The sequence below is a fragment of the Phascolarctos cinereus genome, unplaced genomic scaffold, assembly GCF_003287225.1.
Source record: "Phascolarctos cinereus isolate Bilbo 61053 unplaced genomic scaffold, phaCin_HiC Scaffold_4;HRSCAF=312, whole genome shotgun sequence".
Classification (NCBI taxonomy): Eukaryota; Metazoa; Chordata; class Mammalia; order Diprotodontia; family Phascolarctidae; genus Phascolarctos; species Phascolarctos cinereus.
Genome location: NW_027555847.1, coordinates 56279618 through 56307142, shown reverse-complemented (window position 1 = coordinate 56307142; position 27525 = coordinate 56279618). Strand labels below are relative to the sequence as shown.

The following is a 27525-nucleotide window of genomic DNA, read 5'->3' as shown; positions in this document are numbered from 1 at the left end:
CAGGAGATGAGTCTAGAAAGATAGGACCTTGAATGCCAGACTAACGAGTCTGACATTTATCCACTAGGGAACATTGAAGGTGTTTGAGCAGGGGTGTGGCACAGTGAGTTTGGTGTTTTAAGAACATTAATCTGGCAGTGGTGTGTAGAATGGGTTGGAAGAAAAAAAGAAGATACTGTCATGATCTAATGTTAAGGTCATGGAGCCTGAATTAGGCTGATGAGAGTAGGCCTGGAAAAGGAGAATTGGATTAATGGAAGAACTGAGGGGTCTTGGCATAGAGCCAAGGAGAAGGAGCTCACTGGGAGGTTTTGAATCTGGGGTGATGGGTACAATGGTGGTGTCATTAACAGAAATGCAGAAGCTGGAAGGAGGAGGAGATTTTGTGGCAAGGTGCTGAGTTGAATTTTTGACAGGTTGAGTTAGAGGTGCCAGTAGATATCTAAAGCTATGTGTCCAGCAGGCAGGTGGATGTTTGTGACTCAGTTTCTATTGCTGGAATGTTATCCATCTCCCAGACCACACACCTATGGGTCCCACAAGGCTCTGTCTTCAGCCATCTTCTCTTCCTTCTCTACATTTCCATGGGTCCAGTTGCCATGTCCATTCAGACATATATTTTCACCTTGAACTCCAGCCCCATATTATTACCTGTATGCTGAACATCTCCATCTGGATGTTCAGCTGTTACTTCAAACTCAGCATGTCCAAGATTGAGCTCATCATCTTTCCCTCCCCCAGACTTCCCTCCTCCTAATGAAGGCACCTCTTTCTACATATGTAGGTTTGCAATCTTGAAGTCAACTTCAACTCTGCCTTCTCCCATGCTCCACATCACTAATCTGATATCATATCTTATCTGTTCTGTCCCATGACCTCTCTCCTATCTTTCTCCCCTTGTACCACCCAGAGGAGCATAGACTTAGAGTTGGGAGGCCCCTGCCATTGAGTCCAACCCCCTCACTTTACAGATGAAGAAATAAAGGCCTAGAAAAGTTGAGTGACTCGCTCAGGGTCACACCATGTGTTAGAGGTAATCTGGCAATCCACTTTGGCTGTAAGCATTTAGCAAATACTCTAATCTGTTTCTCCTGTCTGATTTCACATCATTCCCCTTTACACACACTATTTTCTAGCCACACTGACCTGCTTAGTGTTTCCTGAATTTGGAGTGTCATCTCCCACCTCTGTGGAATTTGCCCAAGGTGTCATCCCCTATCCTTGGAATGTATTCTCTCCTTATTTCTAGATCTCACAGTCCTTATCTGCCCTCAAGGCTCCAATGCCCCCTCCTACACAAAGCCTTCCTTGATTCCCTCTAGCTGGTCTCGACTTCCTCACAGTCTTAGAGGTCTTTGTTTTCTCCTTTGCCCTCTTCACTCCCTACTTTGAATTAATCTTAGCTTTTTCACTGGGCACAATGTAGGCTCCTTGAGAAGAGAGGTTGTTTAATTTTTTATCTTTGTACCCCCCAATATCTATTGTCTGGCACATAGCAGTAAGTATTGAAATTGAGGTTTATTTGTGTACTTTCTTTTATTTTAGTTGTTTTGTGTGTATGTGGAAATGTAAATCCCCTGAGGGCAAGGAACTGTGTTATTTGTCTCTCCCCTCTTTCCTTCAGCACAGTTTAGTGCATGCTGTGGACCTGGGGTCTACATGAACTCCCTCTGTTCTGTTCTCTGCCTCGGTTCGGGTTCACCCCAGAGCCAACTTCTTCCAAACCCAAGAAAGACCTTCACGGCCCTCCTTCTCCTTTTCTCTTTCAGGACAGCCAGGACTGCCCTCGGATCCTTCCCATGCCGCTAGCCCCAGTGCCCACAGGAGGCCTGCAGAACATCCATGTCTCACTGGCCAACACTGTCTTCTTCTCCCAGGTAAGTAGCACCATGGAGGGTAGAGAGAGGCTCTTAGGGTTGCTGCTGTGCATGGTTATGAGGAGAGGCCCCAGAAATGGTAGAATGATCTGGAGATCTCTGTGACCCGAGGCCATCTGTACCTCCTTGACCCAGTTTTCTTGATTAGTGTGGAAGGGCACTCGTGAGTTAATTTTGGGGAGGCGGTTGGCTCCAGCTGACGAAAGAGTCTATTGACATCAGAGGATTTTTAGTCTTGGCTCCAATGCCAGCCTTGCCTTTGGCTATCTCTGTGACCTTGGACAAATCATTTGCCCTCTCTGGGTCTCAGTTTTCCTGGCTGTGAAATGGGAGTATTAAACCAGATAGTGCCTAAGATCCTTTTCAGTTCTAAATCTAAAAGTGCCTCCATCCCTCCCACAGGCTTTCTCTCTGAATCAGTGCCCAGGGTTAGTAGCCCTGCAACAGCAAAGCCCAAATTCCACTCCCTCCCTCCCACTACGGTTCAAGGCCTTTGATAAGTCACCATCTGGGGCGACCTAATGGCCGTCTTAGAAGCAGAAACCTGAGAGATTTGAAAGTTGGGCAGGTGCAGAAGAAAATGGCCTCAGCTGTTTGTTATTGTTTCTTAAGAGGCATAGAAGGAGAAAATAGCCTGAACAACTTGGAACATCTCATCAGAACCACTAAGGAGTACTTGAAAATGTGCATCTTTTTTTTCAATTAAGAAGTTGTCTTGAAGATTGCCATTAACTAATGCACTAACCCTTCTCTTTGGTCGATGTCTTTATTCTTTCGTTTGTTTGTTTGTTTGGATTTAGACTATGTCAATTAGGACCTGTGCAGATCTTTCCATTTCCAAGTCCTGTGATCCCTCCCTAACCCAGCCCCACCATGCCCCAAGAGGCTGTGCCTCTGTGGGAGAGGCCTCTCTAGGGAGAAAGCGTTGTGTTTGACAACATTCATAGGCAGCATGTTTTCCTTTGCAGCCATCTGGTGTCCATTGCAGACAGAGCAGAGGGCCTCGGGGAGCTTCTAGAAGGGACTGGGAAAAGCAGTCACACTCTGAAGAGAGTGTGTCTCTCCCAGGAGGGCCCCAGTGATCCACCAGCAGGCACTTGCTGTCCAGCCTGTGAAGGTTGGGGGGCTGTAGTTGGGGTGAAGGATAAGCATTACCTGAACCCAGGCCTTGGTGGGGCAGATCCAGCGCAGGAGGCATTGACAGGTCTTGGAGCTGTGCCAGGCATGAGGCATCTCATTTACCCCTCCTTGAAACTCCATTAGGAGCACACCGTCTGGCAGCCCCTTACCATAATTTAGCACCTAGGATACGCTCTTCATACAAATGAAATATTATCTATTATTATCAGGATTACACGATCTGGATCACACAATGGAGAGCTGGAAGGATCCTTAGAGATCATTTACCCATTTACTCATTTTACAGGTGAAGAAACTGAGTCAGGAAGGTCCCATTTGAGCAATGTCACACAGATAATGAGTAACAAAACTAGGAGTCAAAGCCCAGGTCTCTAACCCCCCAACTCCGATGTGCTTTTCACTGAACTCCATGGCAGCTTCTACCATCATCTAGGTGGGCCCAGTCATTTCTCTGAAGGTGTGGGAACATTCTATAGCTAAGAGCCCCCACATCATAGAATCCCTCCCATATTGCAAAATGCTTTCATGTACATTATCTTGTAAAGTTGTAGAAAATTAGGAACAGGAAGATGTGCTTTCCCTCTCAGACCTGCCAAGACCTGGAATGGGCTAGGGTTGAGGACCTGTGATTTCATCAGTGTGGAGAACTTCTGGTGTGGAAATGCCCTTCATAAAACCATCTATATTTTGTGGTCATTGACAGTTGTCCGGGCCACTGAAAGGTTCGCTGACTTTGCTCATGGTCACATAGCTTATACGTGTCAGAGGCAAGATTCAAACCGAAGTCTTGGCTCCCCAGCCAGCCCCTCTGGCCACTATAACGCACTGCCTCTCAGACTCCCTACTCACATAATAAGTGGGACTGAGTTCCAAGAAGCATTAAGGCAGTTAATCACATTCATTTTTTTTCCTGTGGCCTCATACATACTTTTATTGTACAAGGCTACCTCTACTTCTTGGTGTCTCCTAAATTTGTGGCAATTTGTGACAATTTCTCCTGACAGAGGCAACATTATTCTCTTTAAAAATGGACATTTCTGAGAAGTAGTAGGCAAGAGATCATCTATAAACCCTTCCTTCTTCCCTGCCCTTCCCTAATCATTTGTAGAAGAGAACTCTAGCCTCCAAGAGGAAAAGGTACTGTCCCAAGGCCAGAGCAGGTCAGTACTCTTTCCCATTTCAATTGATTCTCACGGCAAGCCTCCAAAGGAAGATATTATCATTCCCAATTTGCAGATGGAGACACTAAAGCCGAATGAGGTTAATGTCGACACCTGTCATTTATGTAGCCGTTTAAAGTTTAAAAAATCCTAGATGTAAATGGTCCTATTTCATCCTTACAACAGTCTTTTGTAACAAAGCCTGCAGATAGATATTCCCCCATATTCCATATGAGGAAAGTTGAGACTGAGAGAGTTTAAGAGACTTGCTCAGGGTCCCATAGCTAGTAAATGTCAGAGGCAGGATTCAAATGCAGCCGTTGCTCATTTCACATCTAGCTCTGTCCACTGTAACAAATCACGTGAACTGGTTTGCCTAAGATCATACAGTGAATGAATGATGTCTACAAATGGAACCCAGACATCTCCGAAGTTTGTTGTTATTATTCAGTCAGGTCTGATTTCTTTGTGACCCCATTTGGGGTTTCCTTGACAGAGATACTAGAGTATTGCATCATTTCCTTCCCTAGCTCATTTTACAGACGAGAAAACTGAGGCAAAGAGGATTCAGTGACTTGCCCAGGGTCACACAGCTAGTAAGTGTCTCAGGCCACATTTGAACTCAGGAAGATGAGTCTTCCTGACTCCAGGCCCAGCACTATCTACTGTACCACCTAGCTGCCAGTTCCCTAAAGTACCACACTCATTCTCTTTCATGTGTTAGTGGTACCAGTCGCAGATTTGGAAGCCCGCCATATTGTCCATATGATGGCAGGCTCCCTGTTTTGTGATGGAGCTATTTGGCTGACTGTGAGAAAACACTGTAAATGATTAGCTGTGGTCATTGAAGTGATAGCAACGTCTTCACATGGGGCCTCTGGGAAAGCTGTTGTCTCCTTACAACAAGAGTTAGGTCATCCATCACAGTGTGAGGTGCTACCAAATTATTAAGTCCTGTCTGAGGCTGATGTTTCCAATGGCAGGAGCTCTATAAATGAAGCCACAGCTTTGAGTGTGAGGCCAACAGGAACCAGTTACTTTTGCTCTGTTCCATAGTCACAGAATGACCCCTGGTCTTGGTCAAACACTGACCCTAGCTTCAGCTTAACCTTGGCCAAAGATCGGCCTACTACCTTGGGCCAAAGGTTAACCCTAATACTGTACTCGGCCCTCTCTCAGTCATGACCAATGATGGATCCCAAGTCCCACCACAAATCAGTGCCCACTAGGTGGTGCAGGACGTGTGGGCCTGGAGAGTGGACTACCCTAGTTCAAGTCCTGTCCAGCTATATGACCCCGGGCAAGTCGCTCAGTGTCCTTGCCTGTAGAATGAGCTGGAGAAGGAACAACAACAATAAACCTGTCCAGACTGAACCTGAACCCTGGCCAAAGACTGACTCTGACCTTAAAGTAAGATTCAGACTCAACCGTGAATCCAAAAGATATAGGAAAATGTTTCCCCAATTAATAAAATAAATAATATTCAATAAACTAACCCTTAACCTCAACATCTGAACCCAAATCACAGAACATGTAAGGTGTTGATCAGACATCTAGCCCGATCTGGAGCTAAACAAGGATCCCTTCAACAAGAAAATCCTTCAAAAGTGGCCTCCACCTGAAGACTTCTAGTGAAGGGAAATTTCACTAACACCCAAGGCAACCAATGACACGGAGACGGTTCTAATTTTTAGGAAGGTTTTCCTTACATGTCACACTCTACATTTTAAAACTTGCAGCCACGGTGCCTTGTTCTCTCTGGAACCAACCAGCACAAAATTTCTTTTCTGCATGACATTCCTTTAGATACTTGAAGACTATTAAATCCTGTCTCTTCCTTCAAGCTAAACATCCCCCAGCTCCTTTAATATTTAACACCAGTTTCAATATCCTCACCCAAAGAGAAGACAGATACTGTTACCATATCTTAGAATGAAATCTTGGAGTTACATTTTACCTGTGATTCTATAAGGAGTCTGTGAGGAGACTGAGAATCTTACCAGTTTTCTGGAGAGACTGTTAACTATGATGGCGCAAGAGAGGACAAAGGAAAAGAATTGAGAGAATGTTTCCTGAGAAAACTGAAGTTAACCCTTAACTTCCTAAGAAATATATAGAGGATTCTTGAGAAGAGATTTGAATTGGCATCCTGAAAGAAATGAATGGTGGGAATGTTTCCAGAATTGAGAAATGAGCAGTTGTAGTAATAGTTAAAGATGTCTTTGGTTGTAATTTGCTCGCAGCTGATATATATTATACTGGGGAAGAGGACATGTACACACATAGGCATATACAAAATATATTCAAAATGAAAACAAGGTAATTAGGGGAGCACTAAAACTTGAGGTAGGGAAGGGGCAAGAATCAAGAGAGACTAGTTTTCAAGAAAACTAACGATTCTTAATAATAAACATTTGTTTAATTAAATTGTATATATATATGTATACAATATGTATAGATATATAGATATATAGATATAGATATAGATATATAGATATATAGATATATATCTATATATCTATATCTATATCTATATCTATATATATATAAATAATGAAGTCTTCATAATTGGTTAAATCATTCGTTGGTTGGTTACACCATTAAAAAATAGGATGGACAAGTAACCTCGATATTTATTTAAGCCAAGGTAAGATTAGGAAGTTTGAGAGGGTGGTGAGGAGAAGACCAAAAGTTTATAGGAAAAGGTTTCTCCAGTTAATAAAATAAATAATATTCAAGAAACTAAGGTGAGTCTCAGAGGTAGTTGATTAATTAATGATAGATGTTGCAGCTTTATTAATTAATAAGGAAATAGCAAAATATTTTTTTTTCCTAGAGAAGGGAGTGGCAAACCACTCCAGTGTCTTTGACAATAAAACAAACAAACAAACAACAAAAAGGGTCATGAAGAGTTGGACATGAAAGAAAACCACTGAACAACAACAAAAAGCAAACTGTACCCCTTGACTGTCTCAGATCTTGGGGTGAAAGGGACATGGAATCAGTAGCAAATAAAGAGAGAGTAGGGTGATTATTCTATCTCTGCTAGATGAGGGAGTTGTTGGACCTGAACCCACATTACAAATGCACTCTTCTATGGATGGCATCATCTCTAGGCCTCTTAGCATCTTGGATCCGCTCCAGCTTGTCAATACTTTTCCTAAAACGTGTTGGTTGCCTGGAGCTCAGTAAAGGATTCCAGATATGGTCTGTTGAGGGCAGAGGACAGTGGGAATTTACTTTCCTCATTTTGACTACTGTGCCTCTTGATGTAATATAGAATTAAACTTTTCACTTGTCACATCTCTCTTTTAATTCGTTTTAAACTTGCAGTTCACTATACCCTCCAATCTTTTTCATACAGACCCATATCTTTTTTTCCCCACACCAACGTGGTCAGTAGCAGAGTTAGGATTTGAATTCAAGCCTCCAGACTCTAAATCTGGGACTCTGTACTACTGGGCAGAGCCCAACATTTCACATCTGATATGATGATGGGAGCTGCCTAATTGACCTACTTCTAAGACTGACCCCAACCAGCAAGTCAAAAATAGGCCTTGGGCTAGCTTGTACCTTTGAGCTTTCTCTGATCCCATAGATTGTTCCAACAGATCTGTGATTTGTTTGGACATCAAAGAGAAGGAAGGGACAAAAGAAGTAATAATGCTGTAGATAGTCAGAATATCTGGGTCCAAATGCTTCTACTCACTACTCATGTCACCTTGGGCAAGGCTCTTCACTCCTTGGGCCTCAGTTTCCTCATCTTAAAATAAAGGGGTCAGACTAAATGGTCTCTGAGATCTCCGCCAACTCTAAGCTCATGATCCTTTAAATTTGGGAGGGAGCAGTTTTGGCCCTACTGCTTTCAAAGCAAGCCTTCCATTGAGATGGGGATGGGATGATGAGGTCATAAAGGGAAGTGTTGTTATGCCCATTTTACAGATGAGTAAACTAAGACTGAGAGAATTAAGTACCTTGCCTCAGGTCGGTGAATCAGTAGGCATTTACTGGGTGCCTGCTATGTTACAGGCTGCCTGGCCAGTAGCCAAACCAGTGGAGCCAGCCAGCAGCAGATGATGTCAGTCCCTCTCTGCAAAGTCCAAGCACAAGACCTCTGCATATCAGCAACTGCAAAGAAAATCAACATTTCCTGACACTACCAGGTTGCAGGTCCCTCCCCTGATGTGGGGTTTGTGTCAGCTCCTCCCATCCCCAACCTCTGATTTATCAGCAACCAGCAAGATACAGAAAGAACTTCCCAAGCTTCCTCTGTGGGGCCTCCAGGCCTGAGGGGAAGGCTGCTGGTAGGGAAGTGAATGGGAGTGGGGAATAAACAGGAAGCCCTTTGGGGTACAGCATAGCAAAGACTGAACTCAAGTGTCTTCTGAAATGCTTCAAAGGCTTAGCCCAGTAGGCTGAAGATCAGATTTATGTTTGGATTTCATTCATTCACTTTGACTACCACAGTATCAACAGCTTGCATTTACCCAATGCTTTATAGATTAATCAATCAGTAATTATTTATTGAGTGCCTACTCTGAGCCAGACTCTGCACTAGGTCTTAGGGATACAAGTACAAATAAAAACATTTTTACTATTAATGAGTTATATTGTAGTGTGGGAGACACGTACATATCGAAGTATATGCCACATAAATATAAAATTTATACACACCCAAAGTAGTTAAATACAGGTTATCATGGGAGGGATGGCACTAGCAGATTCAAAGTGATTTCTACATCATGTCTCTATGAAGTTGTAAAAGTAAGGGTTGTTACCCCCATTTTACAGATGAGTAAACTAAGGCTAGAGACTCAAGTAACTTGCCTGAGGTCTTATAGACATTAATCAGTGAATCAATAGGCATTTACTAGGTCCCTACTGCATTGTAAGAGACATGAGAGATTCAAAGACAAAGATAAAATAACCCCTGCCCTCAAAGAGCTTACATTCTGTGGGGGAAAACCAGTATATACACCTACAAGGAGACACAAATATGTATACAAAGTCATTACAAGGGAAGGTGGATGAGATGTGAGGCTGTGTTTGACCTAATAAAAGAGTACATGACTTGGTGGCCTGAGTTCTAATCCTGACTGCCACTAACTGAAAATGTGACCTTGGACAAAGCTCTTCCCTTGGCTAGGACTATTTTTCTTACTCTGTAAAGGGAAGGGGTTAGGTGAGATGGTCTTAGAAGTCCCTTCCCAGTGCTAATGTTCTGCCATCCTGGGGTTCTAAGGCAAGAAAAACTCAGACACAAAGCTAAATTGTGGTTTGGGCTAGCTTCAACCCAGAGCCCAGTGATTACGTCCCTGGGAGTTCAGAAAAGAGAGAGATAACTTCTCTAGGCTGGAGTGGTCAGGAAAGGCTTTCTGAAGGAGGTAAGGGTTGGAGCTGCTCCTTAAAGGGTAGAGAAGATTTGGACAGGCAGAGCTAAAAAGGTATATGTTTGTGTGTGTGCACACATGTATATGCATATACGTGCATGCATATGCATATGTGTGTATATACATATATGTACACATTCACATAGATATACGCATAAGGGGAAAGTAGGGAAATGGAAGACTATAGATAGATTGGATAGAACATAGATAGATTGATAGATGTGTTTATATGATAACATGTGCATACATATATTATCATTTTAATGTATATGCATATAGGCATAACATGCATATGATATATCTCAACATATAATACATATGTGTCTATTGTGCATGTGTACATGGAATAGAAATTTATATACATGTATATAACATTATATGTGTAATATAACTATAATATAATACCTATACATATATTATACGTATGTATATACACACATAGGGCAGTTAGTTGGCACAGTGGATAGAGTGTCGGGCCTGGAGTCAGGGAGACATGAGTTCAGATCTGGCCTCTGACACTTACTAGCTGTGTGATCCTGGGCAAGTTACTTAATGCCATTTGCCTCAGTTTTCTCGTCTATAAAATGAGCTGTAGAAGGAAATGGAAAACCCCTCCAGTTTCTTTGCCAAGAAAACCCCAAATGGGGTCACGAAGAGTCATAAATGACTGAAAATGACTAAAAAACACTATGTATGCAATATATTATAATTTACATATACACCTATAATGTATATATGACATGTGTATACATGTGTTATGTTATATAGGCATAGATATATAACATTAAATACACATATGTACACACATATCGATGTGTATTATTTGCCTTCTATTATTTCTAGATCATATTTTTTCATTTTGCCTAATTTTCCTTTGGGGAGATGAGCTAGATTTGTTAATTGCATTAGCATAGGAAATTTCCAGTCAGGGAACTCCCTCTGTTATTGTAGATAAGCACCCATCTTACCACCATTTAGGGCTTATGGAGTTGCCTGGGGCACTAAGATGTTAAAGGCTTGCCCAGACTCACACAGACCCAGGGTGTCAGAAATCAGAAGTGAACTTGGGTCTTCCCAACTGCAAGGCCAGATTCTATCCCCTGCAACATGCTGCCTGTCCCCTCCTAACTCCAGGCAAACCCCAGCAGTTCCCATTTGGAGCTGATGAGGCTAAGGCCTGGCCAGCAGGTGGGAAGGTACATGGTGCCGAGAAGAGAGAAAGAAGCCAAGGAGCATTACAATGTGGCCTGGAAGCCTGAGAAGATGACAGTCTTAAAGGGTGGAGAAAACATGGACCATGCATTTTTTGTGAACTGTTTCAGTGGGATTGGGACCATCTCTGCTGCCCTGCACCTCCTTCTCCCCCCCCCATTTTAATCTAATATCCAGTTCTTGGATTTCTTTGGCTCTCAGAGCCAATCCAATAAACATTTATTAAACACCTACTCTATGGAAAGGCCCTAGGCTCAGGCTAGTAATACATCGATGGATAGGTATTATGAAACTATCCTGGAATACAACATGTGGACAAATTTACATGGTACAAGGTGATGGCAGTAAAGAAGGGCCTGGCCAAGTGCTATGAGAAATCTGAAGTGGAAGAGACAACTTTTGCCAGCATTTGTGATGGGGAGGCCAGGGTGCCTGAGTTGGTACTGGAAGGAAGAGAAGTTCAGCAGATACGGATGTGTAAGGAAAGAGAATCTACTCCAAGCGAGGTGGGGAGAGAAAGAGGCAGAGAGATGGCCTTTCCATTCTTGAAGATCAGGTTCTTCAATTTGTCTGTAGCCCCTTCTGGTGTTTTATCCACAAATGCCTCTCCAGCCGCTCCAACTTCAAATTCAGTTTCTCCGCTTGGTCCCCCATAGACATGGAACAGAATTAAAGAGGATCCACACCACAGAGCCCCAAATCTGAGACTAGTCACTAGATGACCTCAGCCTCCATTTCTAAATTAACTCGATCAATCGATATTTACTAAGTGACTCATCTTCAAACTTGTCAATAAATGCTGGGGTGGGCGAGCCTAGATGGAAGAAAGAATGTCCGTGAGGCAGGTGGAGAGCTAACATTGTCTCCCTGCCATCAGAATACTGTAGTTGTTCAAAAAAGGGGATTGATCAATGTGGGCTGAGCCTGGAAGGGTAAGGAGGAACTAGATAAGTGAGGGGAGAGAAGAAAAATGGTTTCTGTCTCAAGTAGACATGGTTTGGATGAAGTTTATTGAGAGGGGAGGTAGGGGAATATGAATTTTATTTAGCAGATAAAGGTTTTGTATCCAAGATACATAGTAGACAACTTATATGCATACATGCGTGTAGCATATATATGCGTGTGCATATATGTATATGCACATTGTATGCATACATATACCATCTACACATGTATACATACATGCATACATGTGTGTGGACAAAAACTGTTCTTCAATAGACAAAGGATATAAACAACAGTTGTCAAAGAAACTGCAGACTCTTAAGAACCAGATGAAAGAATGTTCTGAATCATTAATAATAAGAGAAATGCAAATCAAAACAGTGCTGAGGTTTCATCTCACATTCTGCAAATTGGCAAAAATGGCTAAAATGGATAAAAAGGGTCAACACTGGAGAGTCTGTAGGAGGATAGGCACAATAGTGTATTATTGGTGGTGCTCTGAATCACCACAACCACTTTGGAAAGCAATCTGGAATTATGCCGGTAAAGTGACTAAACATCCATACCCCTTGACCCCAGAGATTCCACTACTAAGCTTATACCCCCATGGGGGTTGTTGATAAAAAGAAAATCCTATACGTACCAAAATGTTTATAGCAGCACTTTTTGTGATTGCAAAGAATTACAAACCAGGTTAGTGACCATCGATTAGGGAATGGTTAAACAAATTGTCGTACATGAATGCAATGGAACACTACTGTGCTGTAAGATATGCTGAATGTGGAAAGATCTACATGAACTGATGCCGAGTGAAGTAAGCAGAGCCAAGAAAATGATATGCACAATGACTTCAACAACGTACAAGGAGAAAACAATCACAAAGCAACCAAAAGTGAACATTGTAGAGCTATAGAGAAGCCTGGCCCCCCAAGAAGAAAAATCATGTCCAAGGCAGTTTTCCAACCTGGATCCTTTGATCCACCATTTTTCCCACTGTACATGCTATCTCCCCTTTAACCTATTGGGACATCATGAGAAAGTTGGAAAAGTAAGGTGAGGTTAGAGTATGGATGGCCTTGAATTTCAGGGTTTATTCTTTAGGCAGCTGGGAGTCATTCTGGGTTCTTGAGAAGGGTAGGGACATGATTCTCTTAGAATAATCTCACCCCAACCCCCTTCTGGTATTTACCCAAACCAAGCGACTAATACACTTGATCATGTGCCAGAGAGCCCTCACTCTTCAACTGTGTCTCCTTCCAGGGTGTATCTCTGGCCTGCAACTTCGGAAGCGATGAGACCTTTGAGGCCACGTGGGTCAATGCTTCAGAAATTCAGTGCAGCCAAGTTGTGGTAAGTTAGAGAAGAGGGCTCTCATATAAAGCCACTGATATTGGGTCCTCATGGATGTGGATGGGGAAGCTGCCTATGGATCTGATATCTCTTCTCTCATCTGTCATCCACCATCATTGGCCTTTGTCCTTCAGGGACCAGTGGGGTAATTCCAACTAGGCTGGTAACTGTCTTCCCTTCCACTTCCCCATACCCTTCCCTTCTCCCTTCTTTCTCTCACCTCTCCACTCCCTCACTACTCCCCCCCACCCCTCAACATTGGCACCAAAGACAAGGGTCCAGACCAGCTAAAACATACCCATGCCACCCTTATCCCCACTTTGGCCCTTGGTTTCCTTGTCTAAATGTTCTCCAAGGTGACCTTAGGTACTTGTTCCTATGATCTTAGCCCTGGTGGGAAAGGAAGTAACAAAGTCATAAGATTTTGGCCCCAACTGGAAAACTCCTGCGACCCTAGAAAAAAAGGACTGGAGGTAGACAAAATCTGGAAGATTCTGGGTCCAGATTTTTAGCCCATCTTACTCTACCAAGGATAAGTTATGGGTCTGCAGTGATTTTAAGGACAGCTAGGCCCAGAGACAGGGGAATGCACTGAATGACCCAAGCCCTGCTGTCCACGTCATGCTTCGTGTGATGAGTAGTGAGGATAGGGCTGTTCTTAATTGTGGATGTACTCTGACTTACTCCAGAGTAGTGAAGTTAATAATATGGGAAGTATATCCCACTCTCCTCCCTCCCTCAGTCTCTCAGCTCACAGAGGGTCCAAGAAGAGGAAAGGTGACCATCTGTGTTTGCAATTTCTGGAGGCTCAGACAGGACTTCACACCCATCCTCCACCTTCACCAGATGGGGCTGGAAGCTCAGTTCCCAAAGGTCCGCATTCCTCCCCCGCAGCAAGGAGGTTGGAATCCTGTTTCAAAGTAGGATGGAAGCAGAGGAAGGCCTGGCCTCCCGAGTCCTTCACCATCCCCACCCCCAATCTCTTCCTTCCCCTGTCCTTTTGTCTCTGTCTCCCCTTCTCTTCTTTCTTCTTTCCTTCTTCCTATGCTCTCTTTCCCTCCTCTCTCCCCTCCCCACTTTCCTTTCTTCCTGCCTTTCTTCTTCCCTCCATGCTATTCATCACTCTCCACCTTCTCTGCTTTCATTACCTCTTTTCTCACTCCCTTTCTTCCTCTTCCCTCTCCCTCCCTTCTCTTCTTTACCCTTTTTCTTCCTTGGATCCCTCTTTTCTCCCTTCCTCCTCATTCTGCTCCTCACAAGTATGCCCAAGGAGCCTGCCCCTCGGAGGTGTATACAAAGAGGTCCTGAGCCAGCCTTGGGGCTGGAACATCTGTTCAGCCCAACCCAGACAAGCATTCCTGGGCTAGGAAGGCTTGGGGAGTTGTCTGGGGGGAAGGTTCTGAGTGGGTGGATGGGATTGGGGGTTAGAAGAGCTGGGCCTACCCCCAGATGGCTTAGCCAAAACAGAAGGAGCCCCTGGTTAACTCAGAACAAAGGGGAGTGTGTGGGTTTTGTCCTTTGTGTGGATACTGTTGAAGAGCAAACTCGGTCATTTGCTGAGGTCCCCTTTCGCTGCTCATGTTTTAGTCTCTCATCTCTTCCCTCCACTTCCCACTCTTTGCCCTTTGGTCTCATGGGCAACCCCATGAACCCAAAGAGGATTTGGCAGGGAGGTGGCAAGGAGGGCTTCCAGCTTCCTGTGGTGATGGGGGCTCCTGGGCCTTTTTCCTTGGGCTTTTGTTTTCTGAAGCTTCATCCCAAGCAGTAGAGACTGGAATAATTTTTTACTTAAAACACACACACACACACACACACACACACAAAACAAAATAGGAGAGAGGTAGGGAAGGAGGGGGGAGAGAGAGAGAGAGAGAGAGAGAGAGAGAGAGAGAGAGAGAGAGAGAGAGAGAGAGAGAGAGAGAGAGAGAGAGAGAGAGAGAGAGAGAGAAGAGAGGGAGGGAGGGGGAGAGAGAGAGAGAGAGAGAGAGAGAGAGAGAGAGAGAGAGAAGAGAGGGAGGGAGGGGGAGAGAGAGAGAGAGAGAGAGAGAGAGAGAGAGAGAGAGAGAGAGAGAGAGAGAGAGAGAGAAATTACACCAAGGAGTGAAAAGACAACCTCTCCAGAGGGCCTTTGGGGAAAAGAGAATTCCAGAGTTTGCCTCTGGTTCTTGGACTTCGCCTACCCCTTCCCTCTGTTTGTTTCTACTAAAATTCATCAAATGCAGAACCATGTGGGGCTGCTGTGCCTGCAGTTTGATGGTCTCAGCAAAAGTCAGGAAGGAGACCCTGTCTCCAATATCCTGGCATTTGCCTTAGGTGTCAGAGGGGCTGCTCTCCTGAGAGGGGTGGGACTGACCTCTGTGGATTTCAGGCCTCATGTGGCTATGGCATATGTGAATCCTAGACACATATGTTCCTGTGTGCATGTGTGTGTGTGTGTGTGTACATAAGGGCTGGTGTGCACACATGTGTGCTTGTAGGTGTAACTGGGTGCACACCCTTTGTGCCTATCAGTGAGCATTTACATGTGTATTTGTGTGTGGGAGCAAGTCCAAGTGAGCATCGTTGTGACCATGAGGACCTATGTGTGTGGGTGTGCACACAACTGTGTGTACATGCATCTCTCCATGCGTGGATGTGCGCATCCATGCCTTAATCACCAGAGTGACCCCTTTTCCTAATCCGATTTCTTCACTTTGCGTTTCCCTCTCTAGCTTCACACCCCTCAAAGGAGCCAGATTTTCCCAGTAAACCTTCAGCTAAAGGGTAAACCAGACCGATTTATTGACAGCCCTGAGAAGATGACAGGTATGAGTTGATGGTTTCTTCTTTTAATTCCTTCCTGCTTTGCTCAGGGTAACAGCTCCTGAAAAGGTGTGACACTGTCAAGGGGAGAATGAGGAATCTCACACTCACACACCAGCACACACAAACGTGTGTGTACACACACACACATACACACAGATGTAGGGACCCAGTCACTGCTCCATCAAGCCACCACATCCCACCCGTCCATACGCTCATACTTTGCCCATAACCCTGTCAACTTGCCTGAAGGCATAGGACTTAAAAAATCCAACAAAAAGGATTCTGAGTCGAAATATGAAATTCTTCCTCAGAGACTGAAGATCACAGTAAAGCTATGAGCCCTTCAGAGGAAGTCAATGAAAGAAATACCCGGTGGTGCCATTTAAAAAAACACATACATTCTCCCCTCCTCCCCAAAAATACAAACGCATCCATACATCTAAAGCTGGAAGGGCCCTTACAAGTCATCTAGTTCAACCACCTCATTTTACAGATGAAGAAACTGAGGTCCAGCAAGGTTAAGAGATTTGCCCAAGGTTATGTAGTAACTGGGCAAATAGGTGACTCAGAGGATAGAGCACCAGGCCTGGAGTCAGGAAGACCTGAGTTAAAAATCTGTGACTAGCTGTGTGACCCTAGATAAGTCACTTAACTCTATTTGCCTCAGTTTCCTCATCTGTAAAATGAGTTGGAGAAGGAAATAGCAAACCATTCCAGTATTGTTGCCTAGAAAACTCCAAATGGGGTCATGAAGAGGCAGACACAACTGAAATGACTGTACAACAACATAGTACCAGAAACAGGATTTTAACCCAAGTCCTTTGACCCTAGAGCCAGTGCATGTCCCACCATACCATGGAAAATAGGGCCGAAAACTGAAGGTCCCCACTGCAGCTCAAGACCCACCTTGGCGGCAAAAGACCAGGAAATGCAGCAATTCCCACAGAAGCCAACATGTCTACTGATTAAATGTGGTCTAATAGGGCCTGAATACAGGATAAAACCCTGGCTTCCACTGACTAAAGCAGTCTAGTGAATAGGGAGGCTTCCTTGGGAATGTTTGTTGGGGAATTAAAGTTGTCAGATTGAAGATACTGTTGAAATGCAAAATATTGTTACTTATTTATTCTGTTCAGCAAAACTGATTCGTTATAAATAACAGTGCCCTGCATACTGTTGCCACTCAGCAGATGTTAATTAATCACAGGCATCATATTGGATGCCCCCCACACTCATTCACTTCTGGGCATGTTTTGAAGAATTCAACCAAAGAGTCAGTCCTTGCCAGCCATGGCCGTCTGTCATAGTGGAAGAATGGGAGTCAGTCCCTCAGGCGGATGGCAGCTGACATTGAATATCCTCTCTGTGTCCTAGACCCCTGTCGTGGGCACAGTCGGGATTTTAGACAAAGCACTATCCAGTAGAAAGTGACAGAGTGACAAGAAGCGAGGTTTTGAAAGAAATGGATGGAAATTAAGGGGATGCCCGTCAATTGGGGAACAGTTGAACAAGCTATCGTATGGAATTATGGTGGAATGCTATCATGCTATAAGAAATGACGAGGGGGATGGGATCAGAAAAGCATGAGAAGACCTATATGAACTGATGCAAAGTAAAGTGAGCAGAACCAGGAGTCATTGTACAAAGTAACGGCAATATCATAATGATCATCAACTATGAAAGACTTAGCTACTCAGATCAATACAGTGATCCAAGACAGTTCCAAAAGACTCACGATGAAAAATGCTATCCACCTCCGGAGAGAGAAACTAATGAAGTCTGAGTGCGGATTGAAGTATAATTTTCTCACTTTATTTTTCTTGCTTTTTTTAAAAAAAAAAGGCTCATGTGAAAATATGTTTTACAGGATTTCACAGATATAATTGATATCACGTTGCTTGCCTTCTCAGTGGGTGGGGGAGGGGCTAAGGGGAGGGAGAGAATTTGGAACTCAATTTTTTTAAAGGAATGTTAAAAATAAATGATCTTTTTTTAAAAAGATAAAGAGAAAGAAAGAACTAGATCCTGTTAAAAGATCTTAGGGATAATCTGATATTCTCCTACCAACAACATCTTAAAACTTAAAAGATATAGCTTAAATAAGACAAAATAATATGGCACACAAATTCATCTTCATTGAAGCTATGTAGGATACTTTTTTCAGTGTAGGAAACTTCTAGTGTGGGTACTCCCTCCATCAATGCAGATTGCTACCTGTCCAGGACTTATTAGATAAGCCCTAAAAAGTAGAGTAACAATAATGATTCAAATTAATATAATCCTTTAATGTTTACGTAGTACTTTCATTGTAACAACCCTATGAGATAGATGGTATTACTCTTCCCATTTTACAGATGAAAAAACTGAGTTTTTGAGAAGGGAAGTAATCTGCTGACAATCACACAGCTAGGATATATTGAGGCCTGGACATGAACTCAAATCTTCTGACTCCAGTCCAACACTTTCTGGAATAGGCCTGCCTGAGTGACCCTGGACAAGTCATTTCCTTGCTCTGGGCCTCAGCTTTAAAATGAAGGGGTTGGTCTGGGTGATGGCCAAAGTCCCTTTGAGCTCTAAGATTCTTATCGCCTAAACAGGTACTTTGTGGTTTCTGTAAAACTGGTTGATGTAAATAAAACCCTCAACTAGTTTCCCTACATTTGAGAGTTGGGAAAAGCAAACTGTGAGTCTTAGGCAATGGGTGAATGATGTTTAAGTAGGAGAAGATCAGCATAAAGATGACTGTTGAGCCTTATTCATATTATTTGTTCACTGAGAAAATGAGAAAAAAAAATCTTGCATTTCCAAAGTTTTAAAGACATTTCTTTCCCTTGAAGCTCTCAGCCCACTTTGGGTTAGAAGAGTCCCTTGCCTTAGAGAGCTCCCAGGCTAATAGGGTAGTTAAGACTTGCAGAAAACAAGTATAATGTGATCTCAGTTAACCAAATGCTTAAAATGACACAAGTAAATTCCAGTTATTTGAGTTTTCTGGCTAACCGAGGAGATGACCAAAAAGCTCCCCCACCCCCATAATCTCAGAATTGGAAGAAATCATAGAGACCACCTTATTTACTCTATCTCCCAAAGTGCTTATCCCCTTGGCATTCTCCCCAAAAGGTGGAATCCAATCCCTGCTTGAATACCTCTAATAACACCAAAGCAGCCCGTTCCACTTTGGAACAGCTCTGATTCCTTACTGTAGGGATTCCTTATAGTAATGGGAAGTCTTTTGTTGTTTAATCAGTTGGCCATATCTGATTCTTCATGACCCTATTTGGGGTTTTCTTGGCAAAGATACTGGAGTGGTTTGCTGTTTCCTTCTCCAGCTAATTTAACAGATGAGGAAACTGAGGCAAACAGGGTTAAGTGACTTGCCCAGGGTCACACAGCTACTAAGTGTCCGAGGCCAGATTTGAACTTAGGTCTTCCTGACTCCAAGGTTGGCTGTCTATCCCCTTTTCCACTGGCTACCCTTAATGAGAAATCTGTTTCCCTGTCATTGCTATCCATTGGTTATGGTTCTATGTTTTGGAGCCACATACAAGAAACCACTTGTCTCTTCCATATGACAGTCCTCTAGTGATCACATCCCCTGGAAGTCTTCTCTCCTCCAGGCTTTCAACAGGACCGTGCATCACCATCCTCCAAACGTGCTTGAATTTGTCATTGCGTTCCCTGAAAATGTAAACCCCAGAATGGTCTGATCAGGACAGTGGACAGCAGGACTATCAATCAGTTAATAAATAAGCATTTATTAAGGGCTCAGTGTGTGCCAAGGACTGTGCTGTTGTTGTCTGTCTTTCGTTCTCGAGGAGGACCATGACCAGGATCATGATCAGGGAGGTGGTGCCATGACATGCAAGTGAATTGGATTGCAGTGAGAGAGTACTGTGCCAAGTCACCAGCCTCACACTCTCCTCTGGACCCAGTTATTTGGCCAGAAAAACAAATGGCCAAGACCCAGAGTTACAAAGACAGTCCATACCCTCAAGGAACTTAGGTGCTTACTGAATGTTTAATGAAGGAATAATGAGGGAGACTTCCTTTGTTCAAGATGCTATACTTGTATAATTCCACACTCATTTATTGAGGGCTTACAGTATACAAGACAATTTGGGGGATAGGGAAATAGATCAAATTATCTTTCTTCTCAAGGAGCCTACAGTCTTGTAGGGGAGAGAAGACCTATGAGGGAAAACTCTAAGATGTGTTTTAAGTATTAGAAAGAAGGTGGTGTGGCACAATGGAAGAAGTGCTAGCTTTGGAGTCAGAGGACCAGGATTCAAATCCTCCCTCTGATGCTTACTACCTGCATGACCTTGGGCAAGTCACAGCTTCCCTGGACTTCTGTTTCCTCATCTATAAAATAATGACGGTCCTGGATGAGATTATTTTAAGGCTCCTTCCAGCTCTCAATCTATGGTCCTTTAGTCCTGTGGCCTGAAGGCTCAAAACTTCCCTTCTGATTACTCAAAGATCAGCCCCCAAAGCAATTCCCCTATCCCTCCCATACACAGACTCACCCTTCTCTAATGTCCTGACTCAGGCCTGATAACTTGTACTCACTTGGGTTAACTAACCAATCTCTCACTCTTTACTTCCACACAAAATCTCTGTCCAGTGCACATGCAAACTCTGTTTACGTTATACTCTGTTACCAGAATCAAGGCCCTGATCCACCAGTAACTAGATCCAAAGAGTGTCCTAATATTCTTTTATGGCCTCAAAGGTAATTCAGGGCAGCTGTGAGCCCCCTGTCCAGCCCTATATACAGCTGCCATCTCTGCAGAGTCTACCAGTGAGTTTGGTTTGGGCCATATGGAGTTCGAGGTACAGATGGATCTGTGCAGAAGTGCCATTGGAAATAAAAGCCTGCAGCTCAGGGGGAGAGGCCAGGCCTGGAGATGTAGGCTTGGGAATCATTCATCTAGAAGTGATAGTTGAAACTGTGAGAGTGGAGAATGTAATCTCTTAGCAAGAAAGAACAGAAGGCTAAGTATTGAACTTTGGGGAATGCCAACAGTTAGGGGGTGGGAGGAAGAAGTGGAGCCAGATTTTCTAAAATGCCTGAGTCTCCATCCCTGCCTTAGTCAGCAGAGTCTTCTGACCCTGATGGCATCTAGCCTTATTGATGGGGCCCCAGCATGAACATCTCCTATTCTCTCTGCCCAGGATGGGCAAGGAGATGGAGAAGAGATTTAATGTTGGGTTGGATCCAAGACATGCCCTGGAAGTCATTCTTTTGAATGAGTCACAGAAATCTGCTTTCTTCTATTGTTATTTTCCTCTTTTCTCTAAAAGCTGAATAGTGGGGGAAATCGTCTGGTTAACGAGAGTTGGGGGTAGCCAAATACCAGTGAATTAAGGAAGTACGGTGGTGGAGTAGAAAGAGCCCTGGATCTGTAGTCAGAAGACCTGAGTTCGAAGCCTGTCCCTGACACTTATTTATTACCTTTGTGTCCTGAGGCACTCATTTAACCTCCATGGGCCTCAGTTTCCTATCTGTGGCACTCGACTAGATGGTCTCTGAGCTATAGACCTAGGATGCTTTGAAGCCTTGGAAGGGTTGTTTAATGGCCACCAGGAATTTAGTCCAGAGCTGTAGGCAAAGCCATCTCCTCAACCTATGAGTGATTTGTTGGTTTCCCCTTCCCGCCATGATGAGATTGGAAGGTGTGGACATTTTTTAGATTAGAACAGTTCTCATGAAAGTGGATTATGCACTTGGCCTCTTAATGAGAGTTAGTCAGTCAACAACTTGTTTTTCTAGTGATTTAGTGAGCCTTAGGGATACGGGGGTTGGGTGGCCTGGAAAAGGCCTTCTCCAAAAGGTAGGATTTGAGCTGAGCCTTGAGGGAAGTCAGGGGACAGAGGTGAGGAGGGAGAGTGTCCCGGGAATGGGGGATAGCATGGAGTTGGGAGTGTCATGTATGAGGAACAGCATGTAGGTGAACAAAGCTGAATCATAGAGTTCCACGGAGGGTCCAAAAGATTCTACTTATTCAATAATGGGATGCTTTGGCTGCGGGAATGGCCTGGGCAGTTAAAGAAGCTAGGAAGAGACATAGGAGCAGAAGTGGAGGAACTGAGGCAGTGAAGGCCATAGAGAGCCTCAGCGGCAGCCCGTTGGCACGATCGTACAGCTAGCAGGACAGAGGGAGCCACAGAGATCCCCGTGTGGATGCTAAGAATTTGAAAAATGCAACAAAGATTGACCAGATTGCTCCTTTTTTTTTTCCCCAAAGTGCTAAATTATATTTCGGTGGGAATGAATGCCCAGTACTTCTGGGAAGTCTTCAGGCACAGAGCCAAGGTCCCTGTGATTCAGACAGTGTGCAACATGCTGTTGCTTATGCAGACAAATGATGGCTGGGACTGGGGCTGATTTGGGGCTGGCAGGCAGGCTGGGATGGGAGACTGTGGGACGTGTGCTCACCCTGATCTCTCCTGCTGCAGTGGAGGTCTACAACTGTGCCATGGGGAGCACGGACTGTTCCCAGTGCATGGGGAGAGAGGACCTGGGCCACCGATGCATCTGGAATGAGGGCTGTAGATTGAACAACCAGCCCGTGCCCGTTGCTACGACCTGCCCTGCCCCAGAGATCAGGAAGGTGAGTGTATGTGCACCAAGACACACACACACACACACACACACACACACACACACACACACACATCCCTGCATGCTCTTACTTACACATATACACATGTAATATATCCTGATAGCTTAATATATTGGAAAAAATACTAGATTTGAAGTCAAAAGATCCTGGTTTGAATCCCCAAACTGCTTTTTAAAAAGTATTGGCAGCTATACTTGGGGGATAGCTATACATTTGTAGTCAAGAAGACCTGAGTTTAAATCCAGTCTCAGATACCTCCTAGCTGTGTGACCCTGGGCAAGTCTTTCTCTCTCTGTCTCTGTCTCTCTCTCTCTCTGTCTCTCTCTCTGTCTCTCTCTGTCTCTCTCTCTGTCTCTGTCTCTCTCTCTCTCTCTCTCACACACACACACACACACACACACACACATGCCTCAGTTTCCTTATCTGTAGAATAGCAATAATAATAGCCTCTACCTCATAGACTTCTTATGAGGATCAAATGAATCGACATCCTTAAAGTGCTTTGCAAATCCTAAAAACTGTAAATGCTAACTATTGGTAGGAGTAGAAAAACCTATGTCACCTTAGGCAAGACATTTCGTTTCTCTTGGTATCCCTTTTCACATCTCTAAAACGAGGGGCTCCTGATTCCTGAGGAACCCTAAGGAAGCCTGCTGCCCACCACCTTCCAGAGGGCATGGATTCAGGATGCAGGATGAGACACATCTGGGGACATGGTCAACATGGGAACTAGTTCTGTTTGACTCTGCTTTTTATAAAGGCTTAGGGTCTTTGTTTTTTCCTGGTTGTGAGGAGGAGGTGGAATAGAGAGAAAAAGAAATGCTTGATAATTGAAAAAATAAAATTTAGTTTAAAAATAAATAATTTGTATGAAAAAGGGGATGGAACTAGGTGGACTTTAAGGTACACTTCAACTCTAAATCTCCATATGATTGATTCATTGGTCTTTTTATCTTTAACATACATCCCTTCCAGGTCTGAATCTAATGATCCCATGGCACATATGTGTGTACACACATACGCATACACATATAACAATCATACAATCTTTCTAGAATATTTTCAAAAGAGATACACTCATGCAATACAATCATTCCTGTATATTAATCAATCACTTAATAGGCATTCATTAAACACCTACTGTGTGCCAGGCATTTAGAGATACAAAAACCAAAACGAAGCTGTCCCTGCCCTCAAAAGGCTTATACTCTTTGTGGATATAGGCTCTTTATGAACACATACAGTTGATGTATACACTCATTCCTATCATTCATTCATTCAGTAAACAGTTATATAGCACCTTCTAGGAGCTGGGCACTGTGCTAAACCCCAGGCATACAACCAGAGGCAAAGAGAGTCCCTGCCCTCAAGGAGCTCACAAGTTAGGTCTCACACAGAGAAAGGCAGCCTGGGGTAGGGGGCAGAGTGCCAGACTTGGGGTCAAGAACAGTGGGGTTCAAATCCTGAGTTTGAAACTCACTAGCTCTTTGACTGTGGACAAGTCACTTCTCTCTGGTCCTCAGCTATCTCGTGGGTTAAACAGGAACGCAGCTCCCTCCTTGACAGGACTGTTGTGAGAATAGTGGATGCACAGGCTTTTTGCTAATTATTTAAGTACTTTCTATGTGTTCTCACAACCATCACTGGCCCTGCCCTTAGCCCTTTCTGACCGCACCCCTACTTCCTGTCCCCTGCCTTGGCAATTGCTTTAAACTCCTCCATCCTCACGACCTGGTGTCTGTGGCAGATCGAGCCCCTGAGTGGCCCCCTGGAAGGAGGTACCCTTCTGACAATCCGTGGGAAGAACCTGGGCCGTAGATTCAGTGAAGTGGCCCACAGCACATGGATCGGTGGTGTGGCCTGCGAGCCCCTCCCAAGCAGATACATCGTCTCTGAGGAGTGAGTAGCTGGGGAGGGGCTGATGGTCCGAGGTGGTAGTCCTCCTTTGTCACCGTTGGAAATCCTAGGGGGGTAGGACTAGGAAGGAATTTGGGATCACCTAGTCCAGCCCCATCATTTCACAGATGAGGAAAACGAGGACCAGAAAGAAGTATCTCTTCCAGAATCACGCAGCCAAATGTTGTCAGAGATAGGCGGGAAACCCAGGCTTCCTGAATCCCAGAGTAATGCTCATCCGGTCACGGCATGCTGCAGCCACCACGGATGAGCCCCACAGCAGCTCAGTTAGGGTTCCAATGTGTCCTTGACCTGGGGAAATCCAGCAGGTACTTACTTATTAGATGCCTACCACAGGCCCAGACTTGTGCCCAGCCACTAAAGGGTAGGAGTTGGGGGAAGACAAGAGATGCTTAAAGGAGGCAGCATTGGACAGGGGGGATGTATTAGCTCTGGAGTAAGAGGACTTTGGTTCAAATCTGGCCTTTGGTGCTTAATACTTGTATGATCTTGGATAAATCACTTAACCTTTCCAGGCCTCAGTTTCCTCATCTGTAAAATGAGAAGGTTGGAGTAGCTGTTGTCTCTGAGGTGCCTTCCAGCTCTGAATCTATAATCCTAAAATGTTTGTGCTTTCAAGGAAGATGCAGTCTAACTGGGGGCAGCATTACAGGATGCAATGGGCACTATATTTTAGAGGCAAAGAACCTGGGTTTAAATCTTGATTCTGCAGCTTACCACTTTGAACAAATCACTTCTTTTTCTGGGTCTCAGTTTCTAGTTCATTAAACAAAGCTTTGGCCTAGATTTTCTTGAAGACCCCTTCTGGTGGTCCATCCTATGTTCTTACCTATGAGGTGGATACATGAAATGGTCATAAAATAATCTTGGTTAGCCAAGAGTGGGTGCTAAGTTGCTGCAAGTCAGAGAAAGGTGAGATTAGTCAGGGATTGGGTGACCAAGGGAGGCTTCGGGAGGAGGTGCCATTGGAGGTAGGTCTTGATGATTGGGTAGGATCTGGCTGGAAGAAGACATTCTAGGTAAGAGGATGGAGCTTGAGCAAAGACATAGACTAGGTGGGGAATGAGCAGCATGTGTGTATGGGGGTGCGTGGGGGTGGGGGATGGGAACAGGGAAACTGACCCTTCTGTAGCCTCCAGTGCAGAAACTGGACTTGGCTTAAGAGGATAGAAAAGTGTCTCTTCCTGCCCAAGCAGTTATAATCCAGAGTCAAGCTCAAGGGGAATGGGGGGCTAGGACTGGGGAGACTTGGACCTGTGTGCCTCCCAGCCTTAGTGACTAGGAGTGGGCTTCATGAAGCCACATGGTCTACCTTGTTATTGTCATTCCCCACCGCCATGTTTGTGTCCATCTCATCTGGTCCCTCATCTGGTGGGGAGCCTGGGAACCCCACACCACCCTCTTCTCTTCAGTTTTCCACAGGGGAGCAAGTGGAACTGAGTTGCTCCTGGAGAGAGAAAATTGTTCAGCTGCTACAGCATCTTCTCTCCCTTGGGCTGGTTGGGTTCCCAGGGGAGCAGTTTCCTGCCCCTCCTTATCAGCTTCTTTTTTTTCCATCAGGATCGTTTGCTGGACTGGCCCATCGCCCAGCCCCTTTTCCGATGTCGTATCTGTTAATGTGAGCAAGGAAGGGAAGTCGAAGGAGCGCTATTCCTACGTGGTAAGGCTCTTTCTGGATGATTCGGTGCCCGTACCGCAAGGTCCTGCCATGCATTTCACACTGACCAAGATGTTCTGAGAAAGGGAGAAGGAAAGAAACATTTATGAAGTACCTATTATGAGCCTGGCAATGTTATCCTGTTGGACAATGGGACCGCCCTAGATGGTAGGATAAGGGGATGGGGATGACATTTCCTTTCTCCTTCCTGGCTCCAGGTTTCTGTAGGTGGGGAGCAGGCAAGAAGTGAAGGCTCTTGTTGGTTTAACCCTATGGCTCCTAACCATTCATCTCTATCAGTAAATTGGATGCCAATGAGACTGTGTGGTCTGCAGCTTAAAATATTTCAATAGCTCCAAGATTTCAACATTTATTCAGTGTCAAAAAGGCACAGTGAAAAGAATGCTGGATTTGAAGTCCAGGGTCTTGAGTGTGAATCTCATCTGTGTCCCCTTAAGTCACTTGGCCTCCCTGGGTATCAGCTTCTCATCTGTTAAATGAGGGATTTGGACCAGCCGACCTCTGACTAGATCCATACTCCTAAGTGCCTATTATGTGAATGGTGCTGTGCTAGGCATGGGAGATGCAAAGGCAGCATGTGGAGAGAGAACTGGGTTCAGGTTCTGCCTGTGACACAGATTGCCTGTGTGACCCTGGGCAAGTCACTTAACCCTCTTTTCCTCAGTTTCCTCAACTGGGCACACGACCCTGGGCACACGAATTCACGTCTATGAGCTTCTCTGTAAAATGAGAGTGTTGAACTCAAAGGGTCTATGGGCGCAAGCAGTTCTAAATCTATGAGCCTATGATAAAATGAAAAAATAGACCCTGCTTTCAAGAAGCTTATGTTCCAAAGATGGAATGTGGAAGTGGGATATAACATGTAAACAGAGGAGTGAAAACGAGATCCTTTGAGGCTGGAGAGAACCCTAACAATCAGGGCCTGCTGTTGCACAGTGCTTGTGGTCAAAACATTCATGACCCAAGACCACCCAACACTGAGCCTCTAGGCTGGTCCTCAGATGGAGGGATTGATATGGTTGATCCCTGGGCTAGTCCAGGGTGAGATGTCAAAGACCCCGAGAATGGCAGAAGTAGAAAGACCTCAGATGACATGGAGTTCGACCTCCTCGCTTGACAGAAGAAGAAACCGAGGGCTCAGAAAATCTTTTCATGGGTAACACTGATGTCCCCCCTGATGGAAAATAGTCTTCTCATCTTTCGCCTGGGTCTACTGCTGGGCTTGGGATTCAGTGCTACCTGTGATAGGAGGGAGAGGAGGGAGGGGAGTTGGGGGAGGGAGGGAAGGAGGGGGCCTCGTGGTGCCTGCCTTGGGGGAGCTCAAGGTCTTGCTGGGGAGCCTTGGGTCAGTAGCCAGAAACCATTCCAGGAGAAGGCAAGAGTAGGCCCATGCCCACTGTGTGCTATTAGAGCAGGGCTCTGACCTGG

General features: G+C 44.6%; 1 protein-coding gene across 1 annotated transcript in view; it reads left to right on the top strand.

Annotated features, from left to right (window-relative positions):
- The window catches only part of PLXND1 (plexin D1), a 200692-nt gene that overhangs the window by 110504 nt on the left and 62663 nt on the right, over positions 1-27525 (top strand). Inside the window, exons 9-14 of the mRNA XM_020981108.2 lie at positions 1770-1877; positions 12985-13074; positions 15786-15879; positions 22336-22490; positions 24250-24401; positions 25980-26079. Coding sequence (XP_020836767.1) covers positions 1770-1877; positions 12985-13074; positions 15786-15879; positions 22336-22490; positions 24250-24401; positions 25980-26079 — 699 coding nt within the window. The remainder of the gene's footprint in view (positions 1-1769; positions 1878-12984; positions 13075-15785; positions 15880-22335; positions 22491-24249; positions 24402-25979; positions 26080-27525) is intronic.